Source organism: Bison bison, unplaced genomic scaffold (assembly GCF_000754665.1).
Source record: "Bison bison bison isolate TAMUID 2011002044 unplaced genomic scaffold, Bison_UMD1.0 scf7180017864280, whole genome shotgun sequence".
NCBI lineage: Eukaryota > Metazoa > Chordata > Mammalia > Artiodactyla > Bovidae > Bison > Bison bison.
The window spans coordinates 1,585,660-1,607,875 of record NW_011494852.1 but is presented as its reverse complement, the minus strand read 5'-3'; the positions used below and the strand labels follow the sequence as shown (position 1 = coordinate 1,607,875).

Sequence of the window (22,216 nt, the reverse complement as noted above, 5' to 3'; positions counted from 1 at the left end):
AGTTCCAGCTCACAGCTGGAACTGCGGTCCCCTCTGCTGCCTAACCCTCCTCACTGCCACCACCGAGCAGCTCTAACGAGCAGAACAGGCATCCATAGCCCCTGCTGACCCCAGCAGCCACAGAAGTCAGTCTCAGTAACAGAGCTGGTGCTGAGTGGCCACCACGCACCCTACACTAAGGACTTCCGTCTGTTGTCTCATTCACACCTCACTGGGGCTCAGTTTGCAGGTGAGGAAACTAAGGTCAAAGGTCACTCAGGATGGGAACCTGCACACTCTTAAGCCCTGGTCAGACACCCACGGGAAAGCCTGGCCCAGGCCAGCAGGGCTCATAACTGAGCCAAGTGGGCAGGACGACACATTCCGAGGTCATGACTCCAGGTCACCACACCTGGTGCTGGTGGCCACAGACAGAGTGACCCTTGCGGGCCCTAGAAGAGGAGATCTTCTCATTTTGCAGGAGATGCTGGAAACCCACATTTGGGGAGGCAGAGGGCAACTCAGCACAATGTTTTCCAGTGTTGGCTCACACTGAAACAAATGCCTCTGAGGCCCGTCCCAGCCCACAGGCCACAACTACAGTAAGTCCCCTACGTAGGATTAATTTCTGTTCTGAGACTGTGTTCGTAAGTGCAATTTGTTTGTAAGCCCAGCAAACCTGGCCTAGGTACCCAACTAACACAATCGGCTGTATAGTACTGTCTTACAACACTTTTCACACAAATAATAGGTACATGAAAAACAAACACCAAAAATAAAACATTTACTATTACAGAACCTTGAAAAGTACAGTAGTACAGTACAACAGCTGGCATACAGGGGCTGGCTCAGACGTTCACGTCTTTGAAAGCTCGAAACTTGAAGGCTCGAATGTAGAGGACTTACTGGAGTGGCTCCCCCTTGCTTGCCTGTGCCCTTCCCATTCTGCATCTCCAGCCTCCTCGTAGCACCACAGTAGGCCACAGCTGGAGATGCCCCATGTCCACACCAGTTGGGGAGCTGAAGGTGCACAGGCCAAATCCAGGAGGGCGTGAATCCCGCCCACCTCGCTGTTGCGCCACGCTGCCCAGCCTCCTCACTTGGTGATGGTGAGCAGCGTGGTCTGTGACGTCACGTCCCAGATCTTGATGCTCCTGTCAAACGAGACGGAAGCCACCCTCTGGCTGTCGGGGTCAAAGCAGCAGGCGGTGAGCGACATCATGTGATGATCTGAGGCACAGGGAAAGTGACTTGATACCGTGCCTTCCACACTCTGGGCCACATGCCACGAGGTTGCTCCCCCAGACAGCGACAGTATAATAGAAACACAACTCTGGTTTTCACAAGGAAGGGACTCTTCACTTGCATAATCATTTCCTGAATGCCTGCTGTATACCAGGCCTCGAGCCAGGAGCTCTGCCCTCTTCCCCCTCAGAGGTCACAGGCAGACACCTCTGAGCAGGCAACAACCTGCAGCCAATGTCACGGCTCCAAACCAACGAAAGGAAACCTGGCCTAACCCTGAGAGATCGCTAAAAGCTATGGAGGGAAATAGGAAAGGAAGAGTGCTCTAGGCAGAAGGAACAGGGTGTGCCAAGGCTTGACATGACACAGCGTGAAGGAGCATGGTGTGCAGACAGGCCTTAGAGTGTGAGGAGAGAGAGGACGAGGTGACACATCAAGGGAAAAATGCAAGCTGTGTGGCAGGACACGCATCACGGCTCCATGGTGATGAAAATAAACATTAAATGTATGTGGGAAGCAGTACTGTGTGCGTGTGTGTGTTTGCACATACACACACTCACTGGAAGACCCCCCAGCAATGTACTGTTAATGATAGGTACCTCCACAGATGAACCTATTTGCAGGGCAGGAACAGAGACACAGACGTGGAGAATGGACTGTGGACACAGTGGGGAAGGGGAGGGTGGAATGAACTGGGAGAGTAGCTCTTACGTATATACACTACCACGTGTGAAGTAGTTAGTGGGAAGCTTCTGTATAGCACAGGGAGCTCTGCTCAGTGCCCTATGATGACCTAAAAGGGTAAGATGTGGGGGGTGGGAGGGAGGCTCAAGAGGGAGGGGAATATGTAAACATACAGCTGATTCACTTTGTTGTAGAGCTGAAACTAACACAGCATTGTAAAGCAGTTATACTCCAATAAAAAAAAAAATACCTATCTCACAGTACAATTTAAAAAAACTTCTTCCATTGAACTTGAGGGATATAAAAATTCAAATCAGAAGAAATACTGTGGAAGACTAGAATAAATAAATTATAAGCAAAGTTCTTTAAATTAAAAATAATCATAATAATAGGTCCCTCCAGGCTTCCCTAGAGAAGGAAATGGCAACCCACTCCAGTAGTCTTGCCTGGAAAATCCCATGGACAGAGGAGCCTGGCGGGCTACAGTCCATAGGGTCGCAAGAGTCGGACACAACTGAGCCTCTAAACCACTACCACTGGGGAGAAGACAGGACAGGCACAGCAGTCATGTCTGACTGTGACGCTATGGACTATCGCCCACCAGGCTCCTCTGTCCATGGGGATTTTCTAGGCAAGAATCCTGGAGTGGGTTGCCATTTCCTCCTCCAGGGGATCTTCCTGACCAGGGACCGAACTCACGTCTCCTGCGTTGAAAGCAGATTTTTTTTTACCACTTTAGCCACTGGGGAAACCCACTGCTTACACACTTTGAAATTTTTTTCCCAATGATTATGCTTTTTTCTTCTGAGTTAACTGTTAACTCACATGCAGTTGTAAGGACTCCTACAGAGAGACCCTGTATGCCTGTCACTCAGTTTCCCCCAATGGTGACCTCTTACACAACGATTGCATAGGATCACAACCAGGAAATTGACATTTGATGACTGTTTTTTCAGGAGTTGCCATTCTAGTCTTTTTAATTATCTGAATTTGTTTTTTTATACATGATAATTGATAGTAATAAAATTGCTAATCATCACTATTATAAAACACTAGAATAAATATGTGTTATTAATAATCAGTGATTATTATTTTTATGGGCTTTCCTGGTGACTTAGCAATAAAGAAGGAAGAATGTGGGAAAATACACATAAAATGTTAAGAAGCCTGGAAAGAAAGAAAGTGAAGTCGCTTAGTCATGTCCAACTCTTTATGACTCCATGGACTGTAGCCTGCTGGGCTCTTCCATCTATGGGATTTTTCAGGCAAGAATACTGGAGTGAGTTGCCATTTCCTTCTCCAGGAGATCTTCCAAACCCAAGGATCGAACCTGGGTCTCCTACATTGCAGGCAGACTACCATCTGAGCCACCAGGCAAGCCAAGAAGCTTGGGTCTTCATTCAATAAAACATGAACTTTAAATGTCCATGTGAAGCTGGAGCAGAACAATGTTTCATTTATTATAAGCATGAGACTGAGTGGAAAAGCCTTAACCACTCTTGATTTTAATTGCCCATGTTTTTATCCATCAGGGCTTTCCTGATAGCTTAGTTGGTAAAGAATCCACCTGCAATGCGGGAGACCTGGGTTCAATCCCTGGGGGTTGGGAAGATCCCCTGGAGAAGGGAAAGGCTACCCACACCACTATTCTGGCCTGGAGAACTTGGGTTCTACCCACTCCAGTATTCTGGCCTGGGTCACAAAGAGTCGGACGTGACTGAGCAACTTTCACTTCACTTTTATCCATCAATGTCCCATCTTTAATGACATGGTTCACAGCACTGCTGATTTATCAAGTAAAACAATAAAGTCACTGTCATTCAAGCGACAAGTGGCTGTTATCATAATAGACAGAACAGAGCAGGGAGCCCACACAAACTCACCTTTGATACGGGACACGGTGGTGGAGTCTTTCGCATCTATTATAAAGATTCCATGATCCACATCCAAGCCCAAGACCACGTATTTACCATCAGGGGAACACTTAGCGGAGACTATGAAGGTTTCATGACTGAGCTTCCACTGAAATAGGGCAAGAATCAAAAGGTTTCTCTCTAGCCCAGTGTTCCAGGAGGACTTTCTGAAATATTCTATCTTGGCACTGTTCAATACGCCAGCCACTGGCCACATGTGGCCACTGAGTTCTTGTAATAGACTAGTGCAAACAAGGAACTGAATGTTTAGTTTTCATGAATTAATTTTTAATTAATACATGTAATTAATGTGTGTCCAGGAGAGACGAACAAGGATAGGGGGCACCGAGCAGAACTGGCAGCAAGGTTCTAGTAATGGCCAACTTGGCTCTTGTTCAGTTTGGTAAACAAGTCTGCCTGGAGGACAAGACTCTACAGTCCCAGCCCCTCAGGACAGACAGCTACTCATTCTAGGAAAGGAAAATCTCTCTGTATGTCATAAATTATGGTATTACTGTTGTGAAGCTTTTTAAATATGCTCCCCAATTCTTTGACAGTCCTCTCTTCACAAAAGTGAAAGTCACTCAGTCATGTCTGAATTTTTGCGACCCCATGGACTGCAGCCCAGCCGGCAACTCTGTCCATTGAATTCTCCAGGCAAGAACCGTAGAGTGGGTGGCCATTACCTTATGCAGAGGAATCTTCCCATTCCAGGGATCAAATCTGGAACGTAGGCAGATTCTTTAACGTCTGAGCCACCAGGGAAGTCTCAGGGTGGAGTCTAATTACCCCAAGGGTGTGGGCTCAACCCAGTGAGTTACTTCTTTGGATACAACATAGCAAAAGTGATATGTTGTAAAACTAGTATCACTGTTGTGATACTAGGTCACAACAGAAACCAGGGCTTTATCCAAAGAAAACATACAGATGGCCAACAGGCACATGCAAAAATGGTCAACATCACTAATCACTAGAGAAACGCAAACCAAAACTACAAAGAGCTATCACCTCACACCAGTCAGAATGGTCATCATCAAAAAGTCTACGAATAATAAATGCTAGAGAGGGTATGGAGAAAAGGGACCCCTCCTACATTGTGGGTGGGAATATAATTTGGTGCAGCCACTACAGAGAACAGTATGGAGGTTCCTTAAAAAACTAAAACTAGAGCTACCCTTGGAGAAGGCGATGGCACCCCACTCCAGTACTCTTGCCTGGAAAAGCCCATGGATGGAGGAGCCTGGTAGGCTGCAGTCCACGGGGTCGCACAGAGTCGGACACGACTGAAGCGACTTAGCAGCAGCAGCAGTAGCAGCACAGCTACCCTATGATCCAGCAATCCCACTCCTGGGTATACATCTGCAAAAGATGAAAATTCTAATCCAAAAAGATGTATGTGGGACTCCCCTGGTGGTCCAGTGGTTAAGAATCCACCTTCCAATGCAAGGGATGTGGGTTTGATCCCTGGTCGAGGAACTAAGACCCCGCATGCCACAGAGCAACCAAGGCTGCACACCACAGCTACCAAGCCCACACGTTCTGGAGCCTGTGTACCACAACGAAAGATCCTGCGTGACACAACAGACTCTGCATGCTGCAACTAAGATCCGACACATGGAAATAAACAAACAACAGAAAGATCCATGCACCCCAATGATCACAGCAGAACTATCTACAATAGCCATGACATGAACACAACTGAAGGCTCACTGGTAGATGAAGAGATTAAAAAAAAGATATGGTATGTACATAAAATGGAATACTACTCAGCCATAAAAAGAATGAATTATTGCCATTTGCAGCAACCTGGATGGACCTAGAGATTATTAATATCATACTAAGTGAAATAAGTCAGACAAAGACAAATATCATATGATATCATTTATTGTGGAATCTTAACAAAATGATACAAAAGAACTTATTTACAAAACAGAAATAGACTGGCAGACATAGAAAACAAGTTTATGTTTACCAAAGGGGAAAGTGGGGGTGGGATAATATCCTATAATGCAAAAGAATCTGAAAAAGAATATATGTGTTTATATTCATAAATATACACGTTTATAATGTACACATATATACACACACATGCACACAAATACATACCTGAATCACTTTGCCATATGCCTGAAACACTGCAAACTAGCTATAACCACAAAAATTAAAAAAAAAAAAAAAAAGAAGAAGAAAACCAGGGTTTCCTCCTGCCATCTCTTGAGTCGCTTGCTCTGAGGGAGTAAACCGCCATGTCCTGAGGACACTCAAGCAACCCTATGGAGAGACTTGGGTGCAAAGGAACCGAGGGCTCCTGCCAACAGCCAACTTGGAAGGAGACCCTCAGTGAGCCTTCAGAAGACTGCAGCCCCAGATGACATCCTAACCATGACCTCACAAGAAACCTAAGCCAGAACCACTGGCTAACCTGCTCCAAAAGTTCTGTCACGAAACTCTGCAAGGACTTCCGTGGCGGTCCAGTGGTTGAGAGTCTGCCTGCTAGCGCAGGGAACACAGGTTCAATCCCTGGATTGGGAAGACCCCCATGCTGAAGGACAACTAAGCCCATGCACCGCAACTACTGAGCCTGTGCTCTAGAGCCTGTGCTCTGCGACAAGAGAAGCCACCACAGTGAGAACCACAATCAGAGAGCAACTAGAGAAAGCTCATGTGCAGCAAGGAAGACCCAGTGCAGCCAAAATACGTTAATTATTTCAGAAAAAAGAAACTCTGCGTGGCCATAAATGCTTGTTGTTTGAAAATAAGTTCCGGAATAGTTTGTCAAGCAGCAGCGGATCACTAACTCAGCCCTATAGATGGCAAGTGGCATGGACATCCTGTGCAACAAAAGTAATAAAAGTACTAAAACAAGTTTACCGAAGGGACTTCTCAGGTGGTCCAGTGGCTAAGACTTCTCACTCTCCATGCAGGCAGCCTGGGTTTGACCCCTGGTCAGGGAACTAGAGCCCGCATGCCACAACTAAAGATTCCACATGCTTCAACTAAGACCTGGGGCAGCCAAATAAATAAACAAATATTTTGTAAAAATAAATAAAAACATCCTGGGGAGAGTTTTTTAACAAGAAGAGAACGACAAAGAGGCTAGAGACAAGAGCAGGACGTTTATGTGAGATGAAATAAGCATTTGGGAAAATGCTAAAAGTCAGGAGTAATCAGTGATCGTATATAATGACACTGTTGTCAGCAGAACATGTCATGTTGTCACGCTTGCCCGTGTTCATATGTAAGGTGTGTACAGGAAAAGACACACCAAGATGCTAACTGTTACACTATTTTTTTTACACTGGGCTTCTCTTTCTAAAAATGTTTCACAATGAAAATAAATTAATCTTTGCACTAAAAAGAAAGTTTGTTGTTGTTGTTTTTTAAGGAGAGAACAGAGGAGAAAGGGAAAAAGGGAGAAGAGAGGTGACGAGAAGCTGCCTGGGGTGGGGTGGGCAGGGAGGGCAGCAGGGATGGGGCAGGAAACCCTGCAGAGCGCCTGAGCAGGCTCAGGGCTGCCCGGACATTAGGCAGGAGACAGAGGGATCCTGGGCCCATTGGATGGATGGATGGATGGATGGTGGCCCCTTCTCAGATGGAGAACAGACTGGGAACCAGTTGCCTTGTCCTTTGGCCACATGGCCTTTACCCTGTGGCCTCAGCTCTACTTCCTGCCCCTGTTAAAAGCCAACATCCCACAGGGGAGGGTCTCTTTTCCCACACAGTTCTCTCAGTTTGTAATGCTACCCTCCCTACCCTCTGCCCCCACCTCTACTTCTTCCCTTATACGCATCCTCCCCATCCCTGAAACAGAGCCCTCCTCTGCCCGCTTCAGATAGCTTTCCTTCCCTGAAGCCCACCATCCATCACGTTGGGTCCCTAAGAAAATTTTCCTTTCCCGGAAGATTGGCTACTCTTCCCAATCCATGACCAGCTCAAGGCCACCTAAGGCCCAGCAAAGAACCTGTGTTGTAGGCAGGGAAGGAGGGGGTGAGATGAACTGAGAGAACAGCATTAACACACACATATATATATATACTGCTGCTGCTGCTGCTAAGTCGCTTCAGTCGTGTCCGACTCTGTGTGACCCCACAGACGGCAGCCCACCAGGCTCCCCTGTCCCTGGGATTCTCCAGGCAAGAACACTAGAGTGGGTTGCCATTTCCTTCTCCAATGCATGAAAGTGAAAAGTGAAGGTGAAGTCGCTTAGTCGTGTCCCGTGTCTGACTCTTCGAGACCCCATGGACTGCAGCCTACCAGGCTCCTCTGTCCATGGGATATACTACCATGTGTAAAACAAAAGCTGGCAGGAAACTGCTGCATGGCACAGAGATCTCAGCTCGATGCTCTGTGATGACCTAAAGGAGTGTGATGTGATGGGCGGGGGCAGTGGGAGGAAGGCTCAAGAGGGAGGGGATATATGTTTACATAGAGCTGATTCACATCATTGAACAGCAGAAACTAACACAATATTGTAAAGCAATTATACTCCAATTAAAACATGAAAAAAAAAAAAACAAAACCAGAAGACCCTGTGCTGTGACATCTCCACCAGGGCAGAGCATACATACCAGCAGCTTGCCTGTTTCAACGTCCCAAGCCCTCACTGTTTTGTCATAAGATGCTGCAACGATTCTGGAAAGAAAATGACAAGAGTCTTAACGACCCAGACTATTACGCCTGTGGTTTCTAAGAAAGATCAAATATTTAACAGACAGTTTCTACAGTTTAGGACCAAGACTGCAAAAAATACTTGAATCTTTCTAAAGATACTTCATGAGGCCCCTGGAGAACTGGGGGTTCTCAGTGAAAACAGAAAGATCCTAACACAGAAGGCACCATGACACCATTTTCTTCCTTAATCCTTTAATCGGCCACCCAAATATGTCCTTTTCTATCTGGGGCATTAAAGGTATCATTTCTTCTGTTCTGTAATTGACTTCTTTTAGAAGGATAGCTACAACTCACAAGGATCAATCACTTCTTGTACTGATTTCACATCTTTTTTTTTTTTTTACAGGATAAGACTGTCAAAGCTCATTTTATTCTGAATGCTTTCTTGTACATTTACACTATTAGGCTGGCTAAAGAGTTCATACAGATTTTCCCATGTTATGGAAAAGCCCTAATGAATTTTTTGGCCAACCCAGTAATATAAGTGTACCCTTGTCTTCTTATATCGCATGTTTCAGTGACAACGTGTCCTCTATATGAGATAAATTCCCATGAAGCTTACCCTGGAGTAGGAAGTGACAACCCATTCCAATATTCTTGCCTGGAAAAAGAGGAGCCTGGCAGGCTACAGTCCATGGGGTCGCAAAGAGTCAGACATGCCTGAGCGAATGAGCATGTACATGAAGCTTACATTCCCCCATGTGTTTTCACTAGTAGATTAATTTTGTAGCTGCTGCTCAGGGTAAAAGCAAATCCATTTTAAAGCAAATCCCCTTTTAAAAGCTCATCTCACATCTGTGTGAAGCGTGAATGCAAATGCACCCCAGGGCGGCCTCCCAAACCGACTCTCCCCAGGTGACGGCTCAGGCTTTCTTCCTGGGCCCTGGTTTCCCCCTGTGACATGAGGGCCTGCACTGAATCACTAGCGAACCTTGCAGCTGGTCCACAGGCGTGACCGCGGGAAAGAAACTCCACGGAGAACATTCAGAGTGGCTTCAGTCACAGTACATTTCGTCTTTTTGGCATTTAAAATTTTCAGTCACCACATCTACTTGGTTCTCACAGCAAAAGATGGAAACCATGAGACCAGCATACGGGAGTGTAAGGTCAGGTGTTTGCTGAAAAGACAGTGAAGGGTCCCTGGCATGCTGTGTGCGGGCCTGCCCTTCCTGCTCACCTTCCTGACCAGAGTCAAATGAGGGCAAGTCACCTTCTGCTGTCAGCTGTGATGCTGCATTCTAAAACAGGACCTTCGGGCACCGGCTCAAAATCCCGAACAATGGATCCATCCATAGCATCCTCGGATCAGCAGGAGAGAGCGGGAGAGGGTCAGAGGTCACTAAAGTGTCAACCGAAGCAATGAGCTGAGTTCAGCATCAACCCTGAGCTTGGTTGAGTACCCATGGTCCTATGACGCTTCCCCCAGCTCAGAAGGGTGAAAAGACTTCCCCACCACTCCCAGGGCAAGAAGGCCACCATCACCATCCACGGCATCCCCAGGAAACTCCCCGTCCATGGAAGTGGCCCATGGAAACGGGCCACTCTGAAGGCAAAGCTGCAAACAGGTAATATTCTTGTTCTCTCCTGGCCAAAGAGGCTTCACAGAATCTAGCAAGATCTTTCAAGAACTTTCTAAAAATTCCCACAGTTTGAACCAGCAATTCTATTTTGGGGCGGGGGCACGGCAGCCCCCGCGGGGACAGTCTTCCCTAAGTAAATAATCTAAATTGTGGTCAAAGACTTGTGCACAAAAAAGGTTCATCAATGAACTTACGGTTGCCAGGGGGGAAGAGTAGGGGGAAGAGATAGTTAAGGAGTTTGGGATCAACATGCACACACTGCTATATTTAAGATGGATAACTAACAAGGTCCTATTGTATAGCACAGGGAACTCTGCTCAGTGTTATGTGGCAGCCTGGATGGGAGGGGAGTTCGGGGGAGAATGCATACATGTATATGGATGGCTGAGTCCTTTTGCTGTCCATCTGAAACTATCACAACATTGTTAATTGACTATACTCCAAATGAAAAGTTTAATGGAAAAGGGTTCGTCGTGTGTTTTAGGGGTCAGACAGCAAACTCACCGGCAGCAGTCTGTGTCCACCTAAAGGGGGCAGTTAAACTCTAAGACAGCCAACAGAGGGACCCAGGCAACTGTTACCACACTGAAGGGAGATAACTAGAGAATATGATGAGGACAAAGTAGTAATAATAACTGGTAATATGATAGGAACAATGAGGGCACCAACGTGAAAGGTGCTTGAGTGACAGAAATAAAAATGCTTTCAATAAATGCGGAGACTTCCCTGGCGCGCCAGTGGTTAAGATTTCACCTTCCAGTTCGTGGGGTGCAGGTTCAATCCCTGGTCAGGGAGCTACGATCCCACAGGCATCGTGGCCAAAAAACCAAAACAAAACCAACAGTGTAACAAACTCAATAAAGACTGTAAAAATGGTCCACATCAAAAAATCTTTGGAAAAAAAAAAAAATGTGTCCACAACTTTTCAGGATAAGCCGAGGTGGAAAGTCCCCTTGAAACAAATGCTATTAGCAAGACAATGAATTTCTAGAAAGACCCTGCATTGTTATGTGAAATCATGGTGCCTGGTTGGGAGAGCTTTTGGCCTGACCAGACTAGGCCGGGACAATTCTCCCTGATATGCAGAGACCAATTCAATTAAGACCATAAGCCTGCTGGGAGGCAGAGGGCTCTGTGTCAGGGGTCCCCAGGACCACCCTCAAGACTGATGATTCTCCAGGATTCATAGGACTCAGAATACAGGCATGCTCACAGCTAAGATTTACAGCAGCCAAAACACACAAAGCAAAATCAGCAAAGGGAAGGGCACGTGGGGCGAGGTCCAGAGAAAACCAGGCACTGCTTCCAAGAGTCTCTCCCTAGTAGCATGGAAACATATACACTACGATGTGTAAAATAGATAGCCAATGGGAATTAGCTGTGTGACTCAGGGAACTCAAACAGAAGCTCTGTAACAACCTAGAGGGGTGGGAGGTGGGAGGGAGGTTCAAGAGGGAGGAGACATATGTATACCCATGGCTGATTCATGTTGATGAATGGCCAATGCAATATTGTAAAGCAATTTATCCTTCAATTAAAAATAAATAAATTTTGAAAAAGACAGTCTCTCCCTGTGAGTAGCATGGGATGAGCTTAATTCCTCCAGCAACCAGTCATAACAACACGTCAGGTGCTGTCTTCTAGGGAGGTGCACCTGAGCCTCGGGACCCAGATTTTTACTGAGGTCTGGTCACACAAGCACCACCCACGTGGACTGCACAGTCTGGACACAGCGAGCCCCCTGGATCACCTAGGGAAAGATTCATATGACTGTAGGACAGTGTTTGCCAGTGAAGTTCCCAGATGCCAGCCAAGGCCAGCCTTGCCAGCGGGTCTTTGCAGGGACAGCAGCTTCAGGCCACCTGTGCAAACTCTTTTCTGCACAGATCCAGTCCCTCAACCCCTGCTCCATGAGACTCTAAACAGCCAGGTCCTTAATCAAAGCCCCCTGGCAGGAAGAGATACCAAAGAGGAACTCATGGAGGCAGGAGATATCCAGGCTGGAGGCTCAGCTCATGAGCCTCATGACTTGGGAAGAAATGACTGCCTCTGATGGCCGATGATCCTGGAGAAGGAAATGGCAACCCACTCCAGTGTTCTTGCCTGGAGAATCCCAGGGACGGGGGAGCCTGGTGAGCTGCCGTCTATGGGGTCGCACAGAGTCGGACACGACTGGAGCGACTTAGCAGCAACAGCAGCAGCAGATGGCCGATGATCCAGCCTCCCTGGAGGGTGTGTTACTCTAAAAAAAAGTATGTGTCTGAGGGCTTCCCATGTGGCTCAGCTGGTAAAGAATCTGCCTGCAATGAGGGAGACCTGGGTTCGATCCCTGGGTTGGGAAGATCCCTGGAGAAGGGAAAGGCTACCCACTCCAGTATTCTGGCCTGGAGAATTCCATAGACTGTAGAGTCCATGGGGTTGCCAAAAAAAAAAATGTGTCTGGGAACTAAAAAAAAAAAAAAAGATCACTGTGGGTCCTGAGGATGAGGCCTATTGCAGTCTGTGGCTTTAGCCCTGGGCCAGCTAACAGCAGCACTAGAACAGAATGTGAGGTCTATGGGGCTGCACAGGTTCAGTGCTCGATAGTGCCACCATATGGCCAAGAGGGAAAACAGCAATCGCGGACTGATGACCCTCTTGGAAAATGAGCACTGCCATGAATTGCTTGGCAGGAGAGCTACATGGCAATAGAGCCAGATGTTGCCAGACAGTGGAAATGTCTATGTTTTGTACTGAATGTTTCTTGAAATAACTGGGCCATCGGCTAGGGGTATGTGAAAACAAATGGAGACAGTTACCCCTTCACTTGACGTTTGGGACCAGGAACCCTTTCTGTGGATTCAGATAATTTAAGATTGGTTGGTTGGACTTTGAATGAATGGTGAGAAAGTGGTTCTAATAAAGGCGGTGAGATGGTATTTGTAGCCCATATTTACTGTCGCTATATAAACAGTTTTACTGTGTGGTCTCAATTTCATAAATATGTGTACACATGTTCAAACAGGAAAAAGAAACTACACTCCAACCTTTTCACGGCAGTTTACCCACGATTCACAGAATGATTTTTTTCCTTTGTGTTCTTAATGTTTTTTGTTCTTTTGTGTTTCTTATGTTCTTATGTTTTTTGATAAAGCCATCTTACCTTCATAATATGAGAAAGACTAGCAAAGCAGTTTTTTCTATAATGACTGAAAAGAGATGTACCATACTAGAGGACGACTGGGTGTAAGATAAGGATAATTTTTTCCCCCACTTCTTCATACATTGATGGATTTTCTAAATTATTCACAATGATCTTCAGTTAGGAGAAAGGGAGCCTTTTTAAAGCTTAAGCCAGGGGACTTCCCTGGTGGATCAATGGTTAAAACTCCGCACCCCCAATGCATCGGGCCCAGGTTTGATCACTGGTCAGGGAACTAGATCCCACATGCTGCAACTAAAACCCGGTGCAGCCAAATAAATAAATAAAGGCTAAGCTAGATATTTGGGCTTGTGGTGGGTTTGAGGGGGAAAACAGTGATGAGAGTGGGGGAGAAAAGAGAGAGGCAAGGAGACTTTTTCCAAAGATACCTCAATGGAGAAGGTGATGCACATGGTAATGACTTGTCACCCCCTGAGGGAGGGCTCGCCCAAGAACTGTAACTGGGGCAGGGAGAGCCACAGGAGGAGCCAGCAGCAGAAACAAAGATGGAGAAAAGAGAGCCAGGAGGAGCAAAGAGGACCCGTTGGAGGGGCAGCTAAGGCAGGGAGACCAGAGAACTGGGTGATTTTGCAACTAGGCATGAATGTATGAAGGAGGGCAGAGGGTGGAGGGGGAGCAACTGGAGAAGGTGGAACAGAGTGGTAGGGCTGTGAGCAGGTCAGGGATGGAGGGAGTTTGGACAGGCTGCGGTGACTGCATCCTGGAAGGAGCATGGAGTAGGCAGGAAGCAAGGGCAGTGAGGCTGCTGTGGGGAGTCAGGGATGTCTTGATGGATGCTCCCTAATACTGGGACAACCAGAAAAAACAGGCAGACTTACCCTTAGAGAGAGAGAAACCCTTTGGCCAAAATAGACAGAAACCCCTGTGAGTCTTTCCACTGACTCAAAAGGTGAGCAGAACATGAGAAAATCTGAAGATGGTAAAGCAGAATGCACACTTAGAAAGTCACCAACCTCCCTCCCCACAGGTGATGACAACCAGCAGAAGCCCCCTTGCTTCTGGGCCTTCTCGGTCATCCTAGAGGACTAAGAAAGGGCCTGGGGTTTCCAGAGGAACCAGTGGCGTTCCCAGCAAGAAGATCATGGGGCTGGGTGGAGGGGGTGGTGGATAAGGGCCACAGAAGAGAAAGGAGTGGATGTCTGTAGGGACCTGGAATGGGCCAGGCAGGCCCTGGAGTAGCCCCAGCTCTCAGCTGATCCTGAGGGGCCTAGGGAAATTCAGGGAGGCCCAGGAGGTCATGTAACCACCCAGGGTCAAATATCTAGTATGTCCCTAATGTGGGGCTTGAACTATCTGGAGAGCTCCCAAACCCTCCTGGCTAGTCTTCCTGGCTTGGAACCCACCAAGACCCAGAAGATGTCCCTCTAAGGGTATCTGGAAGGTGAGAGCTATCCTCTACCTAGTTGCCCAAACTGGAACCCAGGAATTAGCCTTAACTCACTCCATCCTGTCCCCCTCCTGCTCCTGAAGCCAGAGGAGATAGCAAAACTCCGAACTGACTGTCCTCCCCAGGGGGCCAGCCTCACCACACAGTCGTCTGCGGAATGGCCCCCGATGGTCATTGCCATCTCCCAGTCCTGACACTTCCTCCTCTTCTCCTGAATGACCAGCAGAACACCCAAGCAGGCCCGCCAGGGTCTGCTGGCTCTGCCCTGAAGGCTTTGAAAGAGTTCACAGTGGCCACCTCTCTATAGCCTCATCTGACCATCACACCCCTGTTCCTGGGCCCCTGCCCCCTGCATCTTACAGCACTGACCTATTCTCTGGCCTGCCTCTTCCAATCACTCTTCACGGACAGGTCCCAGGTTTGCCCACTTTTCTGTCCTCTTGTGATCGCCCAGGCCTGGACATACCATCTCTGTGGATGGAACTGAATATTCCAAGTGAGGAGACCCAGAGAGATGACACAGCTCAGAGACCCTCAGGCACATCCTCCAGCAAAAGCTGGCGAGCTCCTGGTCCAATGGTCTCCACCCCTGCTCCCACTGTTTCCAAGTCAACAGGCTGACAGCAGCCACACTAACTTCATCTCTCTCCAGTGACTTAACACTAGAGTGAGCCCTCACTTTGCTGCTGCTTCTTGCACTTTGTTCAGAAAGGCTTCTCCAATCTTTGGGATCCTTGAATGTCTGGGAACTCAGTACTAGGGAAATCCCATAAGAGGTGACATAAGCTTACGGGATGTTTTGGCTCCACCTAACGCAGGGCCACCTACCCACAGCTTCACGGTGCAGTCATAGGAGCCACTGAGGACCTTGGTGTCATCCACACAGAAGTTACAGGAGCTCACAATGTGCTCGTGTCCCCTCATAGTTTTAAATGGGATCTGAAAAAAGGATAGACTGAGTGAGTTCAGAAGGTTGCAGAATACCAGATTAATATATTTTTTTTAATTAGAATTCTCTTATGGCTTTTATTTATTTATTTAATATATTTTTTAAATCAATAGCATTCTTATACACTTGCAATGAACATATAGAAAAAAGTTAAGAAAAAACTGCATTTACAAAAGCATCAAAATAGGAATAAATTTAATCAAAAAAGTGTAAAAATTATACACTGAAAATTACAAAACATTGCTAAGAGAAATTTTAAGACAAATAAATGGAAAAGCATCCCATGTTCGTGGATTAGCAGACTTACTAAGAGTGTTTATATTTATTTATTTGTCATTTATTCAACACCATCCTTCTGGCAGACTTCTTTTCTGAAATTGACAAGCTGATCCTACAATTTATAAGGAAACTCAAGGGAAGCAGAAGAGCCAGAACAATCTTGAAAAGGAACAAATGTAGGGGACTCTCAATTTCCAATTTCAAAACAATGTTCAGAACATACAAAGAGACAGTAATCACGACAGTGTGGTACTGGCATAAAGACAGACATACGGACGGAGGTACTAGAGCTGAGAATCCAGAAATAAGCACGCATAGTTTTGGTCACTTGATTTTCAGCAAGGGTGTCAAGATAAATAAAAGGGGAAAGAAAAAACCTTTTCAACAAATTGTGCTGGAACAAGTGAATATTCACATGCAAAAGAATGAAGTTGGACACTTACCTCATACCATATACAAAAATTAACTCAAAATGGATCAAGACCTCAATGTGAGTGCGAAAATTACAAAACTCTTAGAAGAAAACATGGGTGTATATCTTTGTGGATTTGCAGTGACCTCTTAGATATGACAACGAAAGCAATGACAATGATAAACTGGACATTATCAAAACTAAAACTTTTGTGCCTGAAATGATACCATCAAGAAAATAGAAAACAATAAAAAGAAAAAATGTTTAAAAGGAAAGTAAAAAAACAACTCACACAATGGAAGAAAATGTTTGCAAGTCATGTATCAGATTAAGGATGTGTATATGGAATACATAAAGCACTCTTAAAACTCAGCAAGAAGGAGACAAACAATACAAATTAAAAATGAGCAAAATATTTGAATAGGCATTTCTCCAAAATAGGTATGTAAATTATCTACACACACATGGAAATATGCTCAACATCATAAGCCAGTAGGGAAATGTAGATCAAAACCATATTGAGCTAAGAGAATAAATCCTAAGCGTTCTCATCACAAGGAAAATATTTTTAATCTATTTCTTTAATGTTGTATCTATATGAGATGATGGATGTTCACTAAACTTGTTATGGTAATCATTTCATGATGTATGTAAGTCAAAACATTATGCTGTATACCTTAAACTTATGCAGTGCTGTATATCAATGATACCTCGATAAAACTGGGTTAGGTACATTCAATTGCAGTACCTAAATATAAAAAACAGAACAAACCAACCAACCAAGGAAACATATTGAGGACTTTCTGGTAGTCCAGTGACAAAGAATTCACCTGCCAATGCAGGGGACACAAGTTCAATTTCCAGTGTGGGAAGATTCCACGTGCTGAGGGGCAACTAAGCTGCTGCTCCACACCTGCTCAGCCTGCACTGCAGAGCCTGCGAGCTGCAGCTACTAAGCATGTGAGCTGCAACTACTGGAGCCCGAGGGCCCTAGAGCCCCTGCTTTGCACTGAGAGACGCCACCACGATGAAAAGCCTGCACACCACAACTAGAGAGCAGCCCATGCACAGCAATGAAGACCCAGCACAGCCAAAAATAAATAAATGAAGATTACAGGGCTGCTATATAGATCAGTCTACTAAAAGCAACCCATTATATGCATCTGCCACAAACATCGAAAAAATAAAAAGAAACATATTGAGATGCCACTTCATACCTAGAACAATGTCTATAATCAAAAAAAAATCATATAACAAGAATTGATAAGAATGTGGAGAAATCAGAACTCTCATATATGGCTAGTGTGATGTAAAATCGTGCAGCCACTTTGGAAAATAGTTCAGCAATTCCTCAAAAATTTTAACATATGTGTTAACTTATGATGCAGTAACTTTACTCCTGGACTGCACCTAAGAAAAATGAAACCATACGTCCAAACTTTAACATGGGCCTTCATAGCCATAGTAGTCATGATACTGAAACTTGGAAACACCACACACCCATGGTCAACTAATCTTCAACAAAGAAGGCAAGAATATACGATGGGGAAAAAACATTGTCTTCAGCAAGTAGTGTTGGGAAAGCTGGACAGTTGCATGTAACTCAATGAAATTAGACCACTGTTCACACCGTACACAAAAACAAACTCAAAATGGTTTGAAGACTTCAATATAAGACATGATACCATAAAACTCCTAGAAGAAAATGGGCAAAACATTCTCTTACATAAATCATATCAATGTTTTTCTTAGATCAATCTCCCAAGGAAAAAGAAAAAGCAAAAATAAACAAATAGGACCAAATCAAGCTTATAAACTTTTGCACAGCCAAGAAAACCATTAAAAAATGAAAAGATAACCTATGGAATAGTATAAAATATTTTAAAATGATGCAATTGAAAAGGACTTAATTTCCAAAGTATACAAACAATTTATACAACTCAAAACAAACAAGCAAATTAAAAAAATGGGCAGAAGCTCTAAATAGATATTTTTCCAAAGAAGACATGTGGGTGGCCAATAGGCATGTGAAAAGATGCTCAACATCACTAGTTATTCAGTTCAGTTCACTCTCTCAGTCGTGTCCAACTCTTTGTGACCCCATGGACTGCAGCACACCAGGCTGTCCATCACCAACACCTGGAGTTCACTCAAACTCATGTCCGTTGAGTTGGTGATGCCATCCAACCATCTTATCCTCTGTCATCCCCGTCTCCTCCTGCCTTCAATCTTTCCTAGCACTGGGGTCTTTTCAAATGAGTCAGTTCTTTGCATCAGGTGGCCAAAGTATTGGAGTTTCAGCTTCAGCATCAGTCCTTCTAATGAATATTCAGGACTGATTTCCTTTAGGATGGACTAATTATTAGAGAAATGCAAACCTAAACTAGAACGAGGTATCACCTCATATCAGTCAGAATGGTCACCATCAAAAAGTCTACAAATAATAAATGCTGGAGAGGATGTGGAGAAAAGGGAACCCTCCTCCACTGTTGGTAAGAATGTAAGTTGGTACAGCCACTATGGAAAATGGTATGGTGGTTTAAAAAAAAAAACAACCTAAAAATAGAGTTGCCATATGACCCAGCAATCCCATTCTTGAGCACATATTAAAAAAAGAGGAATACTCTCTCTTGAAAAGATACATGCACCCCAATGTTCATAGCAGCATTATTTACAATAACTAAGGCATGAAAGCAACTTAAGTGTTCATCGACAGATGAATGGAAAAAGAAGACATGGTACAAATATACAGTGGAATGTTAGCCATAAAAATGAATGATTTAATGCCATTTGCAGCAACATGGATGAACCTAGATATCATCAGACTGAGTGAAGTAAGTCAGAGAAGGACAAATATATGATATCACTTATACGTGAAATCTTGAAAAAATGATACAAATGAACTTATTTATGAAACAGAAACAGACTCACAGACAGAGAAAACAAACTTACAGTTATCAAAGATGAAAGGGAGGATAAGGATAAATGAGGAGTTTGGGATTAGCAGATACATACTATTACATACAAAATAAACAGCAAGGACCTATTACAATAACACAGGGAACTATATTCAATATCTTGTAATAAACTATGGTGAAAAAGAATTTGAAAAAGAACATATACATACAGAATACACATATCCTGAATATATGTATTTTGAATCACTTTGCTCTACATTAGAAACTAACACAACATTTAAGTCAACTACACTTCTATTTTTTAACAATTGAAAAGAAAAACTGGAAACAATTCAAATGTCCATCCACTGATGAATGAGTAAATAAAATGAGGTATATCCATACAACAGAATATTACTATGCAATAAAAAGGAAATGAAGGACTTCTTTCTTCTGATCTGGTACGTGAAAAGCTTGGAAGTCCCCACTCCATCCTCACAACAAGGAAAGAACTGAACTGAAAAATCTCTTAGGTCCACAAAAGAAGTGAGGTCACAAGCCAAATGGCTGTCCCCCAAATCGGAAAGAAAGGCAGGCAAATACAAAGAATTCCAAGTTACCAGAGCAGAAATCCAGGAGCAGCAACTTCCGTGGGAACCATTGCCAGGATAGGGAGACCTGAACTGTAATTGACCAATTGCTGGAGGCTCGGGTGTGGATAACTCTGAGAGTTAAAACTCCAAAGGGGAATCCAGTTATGGATCTACAAAAAACTCCACAATTTTGTGAGTGTTATCTCCAGGAGCAGTCCTAATCCTCACAGTGAAAACAGGAGGAAAATCCCCTTGTGCTTCCAGCAGGGAAAAGGAACCATTTTGAATATGCCACAGCATCCTGTTCTTCTTAAATTCTGCCCTCAGGAGAAACTAACCAGTCTAATCTGCTCAGATTTTATCAGAAATCAGCTGAGCAGGGGAAAGAGAAGTACCCAACCCTAGCAAGCTCTAGCCATCCTATAGCATGTAAAAGTGAAGGGTGGGGGTTTCAGACTAAAAAGCACATGTGAAGTTAACAGTCTAGAGGCACAGGTTCACTAAAAGACAGAAACCTGATCACAGGGCTATAGAATGCTCCTCTGCACCCCACACCTAACAATCACATTACTAAAGGATGGTTGATTGCAGTTCATTTTACCTAGTAAATCATGTCTGGCTATCAAGAAAAAATTACAAGAAACACTAAGAGGCAGAAAACAGTTTCAAGAGAGAGCACAAACATAACATCAGTACCAGACTCAGATGTGGCAGAGATGTTGGAATTATCAGACCAGGAATTTAAAACAACTCTGATGATATGCTAAGGGCTTAATGAATAAAGTAGACAGTTATGCAAAAACACATGGGTAATGTTAGCAGAGAGATGAAAATTCTAAGAAAGAACCAAAAAGAAATGCTACAGATCAAAAACACCATAAGAGAAATGATGAATATCTTTGATAGGCTTATTACTAGACTACACTTGGCTGAGGAAAGAATCTCTGAGCTTGAGAATATCTCAATAGAAACCTTCAAAACTGAAAAGCAAACAGGAAAAAGACTGGGAAAAAAACCAGAACAGACCATCCAAGAACTGTGAAACAACTAACTACAGGAGGTATAACATACATAACAATACCAGAAGAAGAGAGAAAGGAACAGAAAAATATTTGAAAAAATAATGATTTAGAATTTCCCCCAAACTAATTTCAAACACTAAATCATAGATCCAGGAAGCTCAGAGAACACCAAACCGGATAAATACAAAACAATAAAATAAAAATCTACTCCTACCATTTAAAGCTACAGAATATCAAAGATAAAAAACCCTGAAAGAGGGACTTCTCTGATGGTCCAGTGTGTAAGACTCCATGCTCCCAGTGCAGGGAGCCCAGGCGTGATCCCTGGTCGGGGAACTAGATCGCACATGCCACAGCTAAGAGTTTTCATGCTTCAACTCCTGGAGAAGGGAATGTCTACCCACCCCAATATTCTTGCCTGGAGAATTCCAGGGAGGCCATGGGGTTGTAAAGGGTTGGATAGGACTGAGCAACTAACACTTTCTCTTTTTCATGTCTCAACTAAAGATTCCACATGCCACAGTGAAGATTAAAGATCCCATATGCCACAACTAAGACCCAGCAAAATAAATAAATAAAAATAAATATTTTTTAAAAAACCTGAAAGAAGTGAGAGGAGAAAGACACTTTACCTACTGAGGAGCAAAGATAAGCCTGACATCCAGGTTCTCCTCAGAAGCCATGCAAGTAACAAGAGGCTGAAATATTCCAAGCAGTGAGAGAAAAAACTCACCAACCTAGAAATTTCTATCCTACAAAATTACCCTTCAAAAATGAAGGAGAAATAAAGACTTCCCAAACAAAAATTAAGGAAACTTGTTACCAGTAGATCTACCTTGCAAGAAAGGTTAAACGTTCTTTTAAGACAAGAAAAATGATATAGGTCAGAAACTCAGATCTATATTAAGAAAGGAAGAGTGTGTGTGTGTGTGTGTGTGTGTGTGTGTGTGCATGTGCACGCTCATCTTTGTATGATTGCCTCTATGTTTTTCCCAGCAAAAAGTTCACATATATCCTGGCTTCTCCCTTACCTCTTTGGAGCAGTCCTTCAGAGCTTTCTGAGAGGTCATCTCCCATGCTATAGTCCTCGGTAAGCTCCAGGAATAAAACTGAACTGGTAACTCTTACGTTGTGCATTTTTTTCCCCTAAGTTGACAGTGTTGAGTTTTGGGGACCCGCGAGGAGGGATTCGAGGCTCAGCTGCCAGGCAGTGCCCGCACAAATACAGGAACTATGGATGGGGAGGACCAGGTTGGGGTGAGGCAAATTCAGCCCGAGGTTCAGGGATGAGGGGAGGCGGGCATGCAGGGTAGCGGAGCGGTTTCGGGGTTGTGGAAAACACGCGGGCGTGGGGCTGTGAGGAATGAGAGGGCCTTTCCCCTCTAGGTAGCTGGGAGAAGTGG

The 22,216-nt window shown here is 44.5% G+C and overlaps 1 protein-coding gene across 1 annotated transcript in view; it reads right to left on the bottom strand.

Annotated features, from left to right (window-relative positions):
* WDR88 (WD repeat domain 88) overlaps positions 1-22,216 on the bottom strand; it is a 47,885-nt gene that overhangs the window by 21,852 nt on the left and 3,817 nt on the right. The window contains exons 2-6 of the mRNA XM_010849279.1: positions 15,490-15,600; positions 9,703-9,791; positions 8,390-8,453; positions 3,792-3,930; positions 1,080-1,209 (exon numbers count right to left, since the gene is read on the bottom strand). Coding sequence (XP_010847581.1) covers positions 1,080-1,209; positions 3,792-3,930; positions 8,390-8,453; positions 9,703-9,791; positions 15,490-15,600 — 533 coding nt within the window. The remainder of the gene's footprint in view (positions 1-1,079; positions 1,210-3,791; positions 3,931-8,389; positions 8,454-9,702; positions 9,792-15,489; positions 15,601-22,216) is intronic.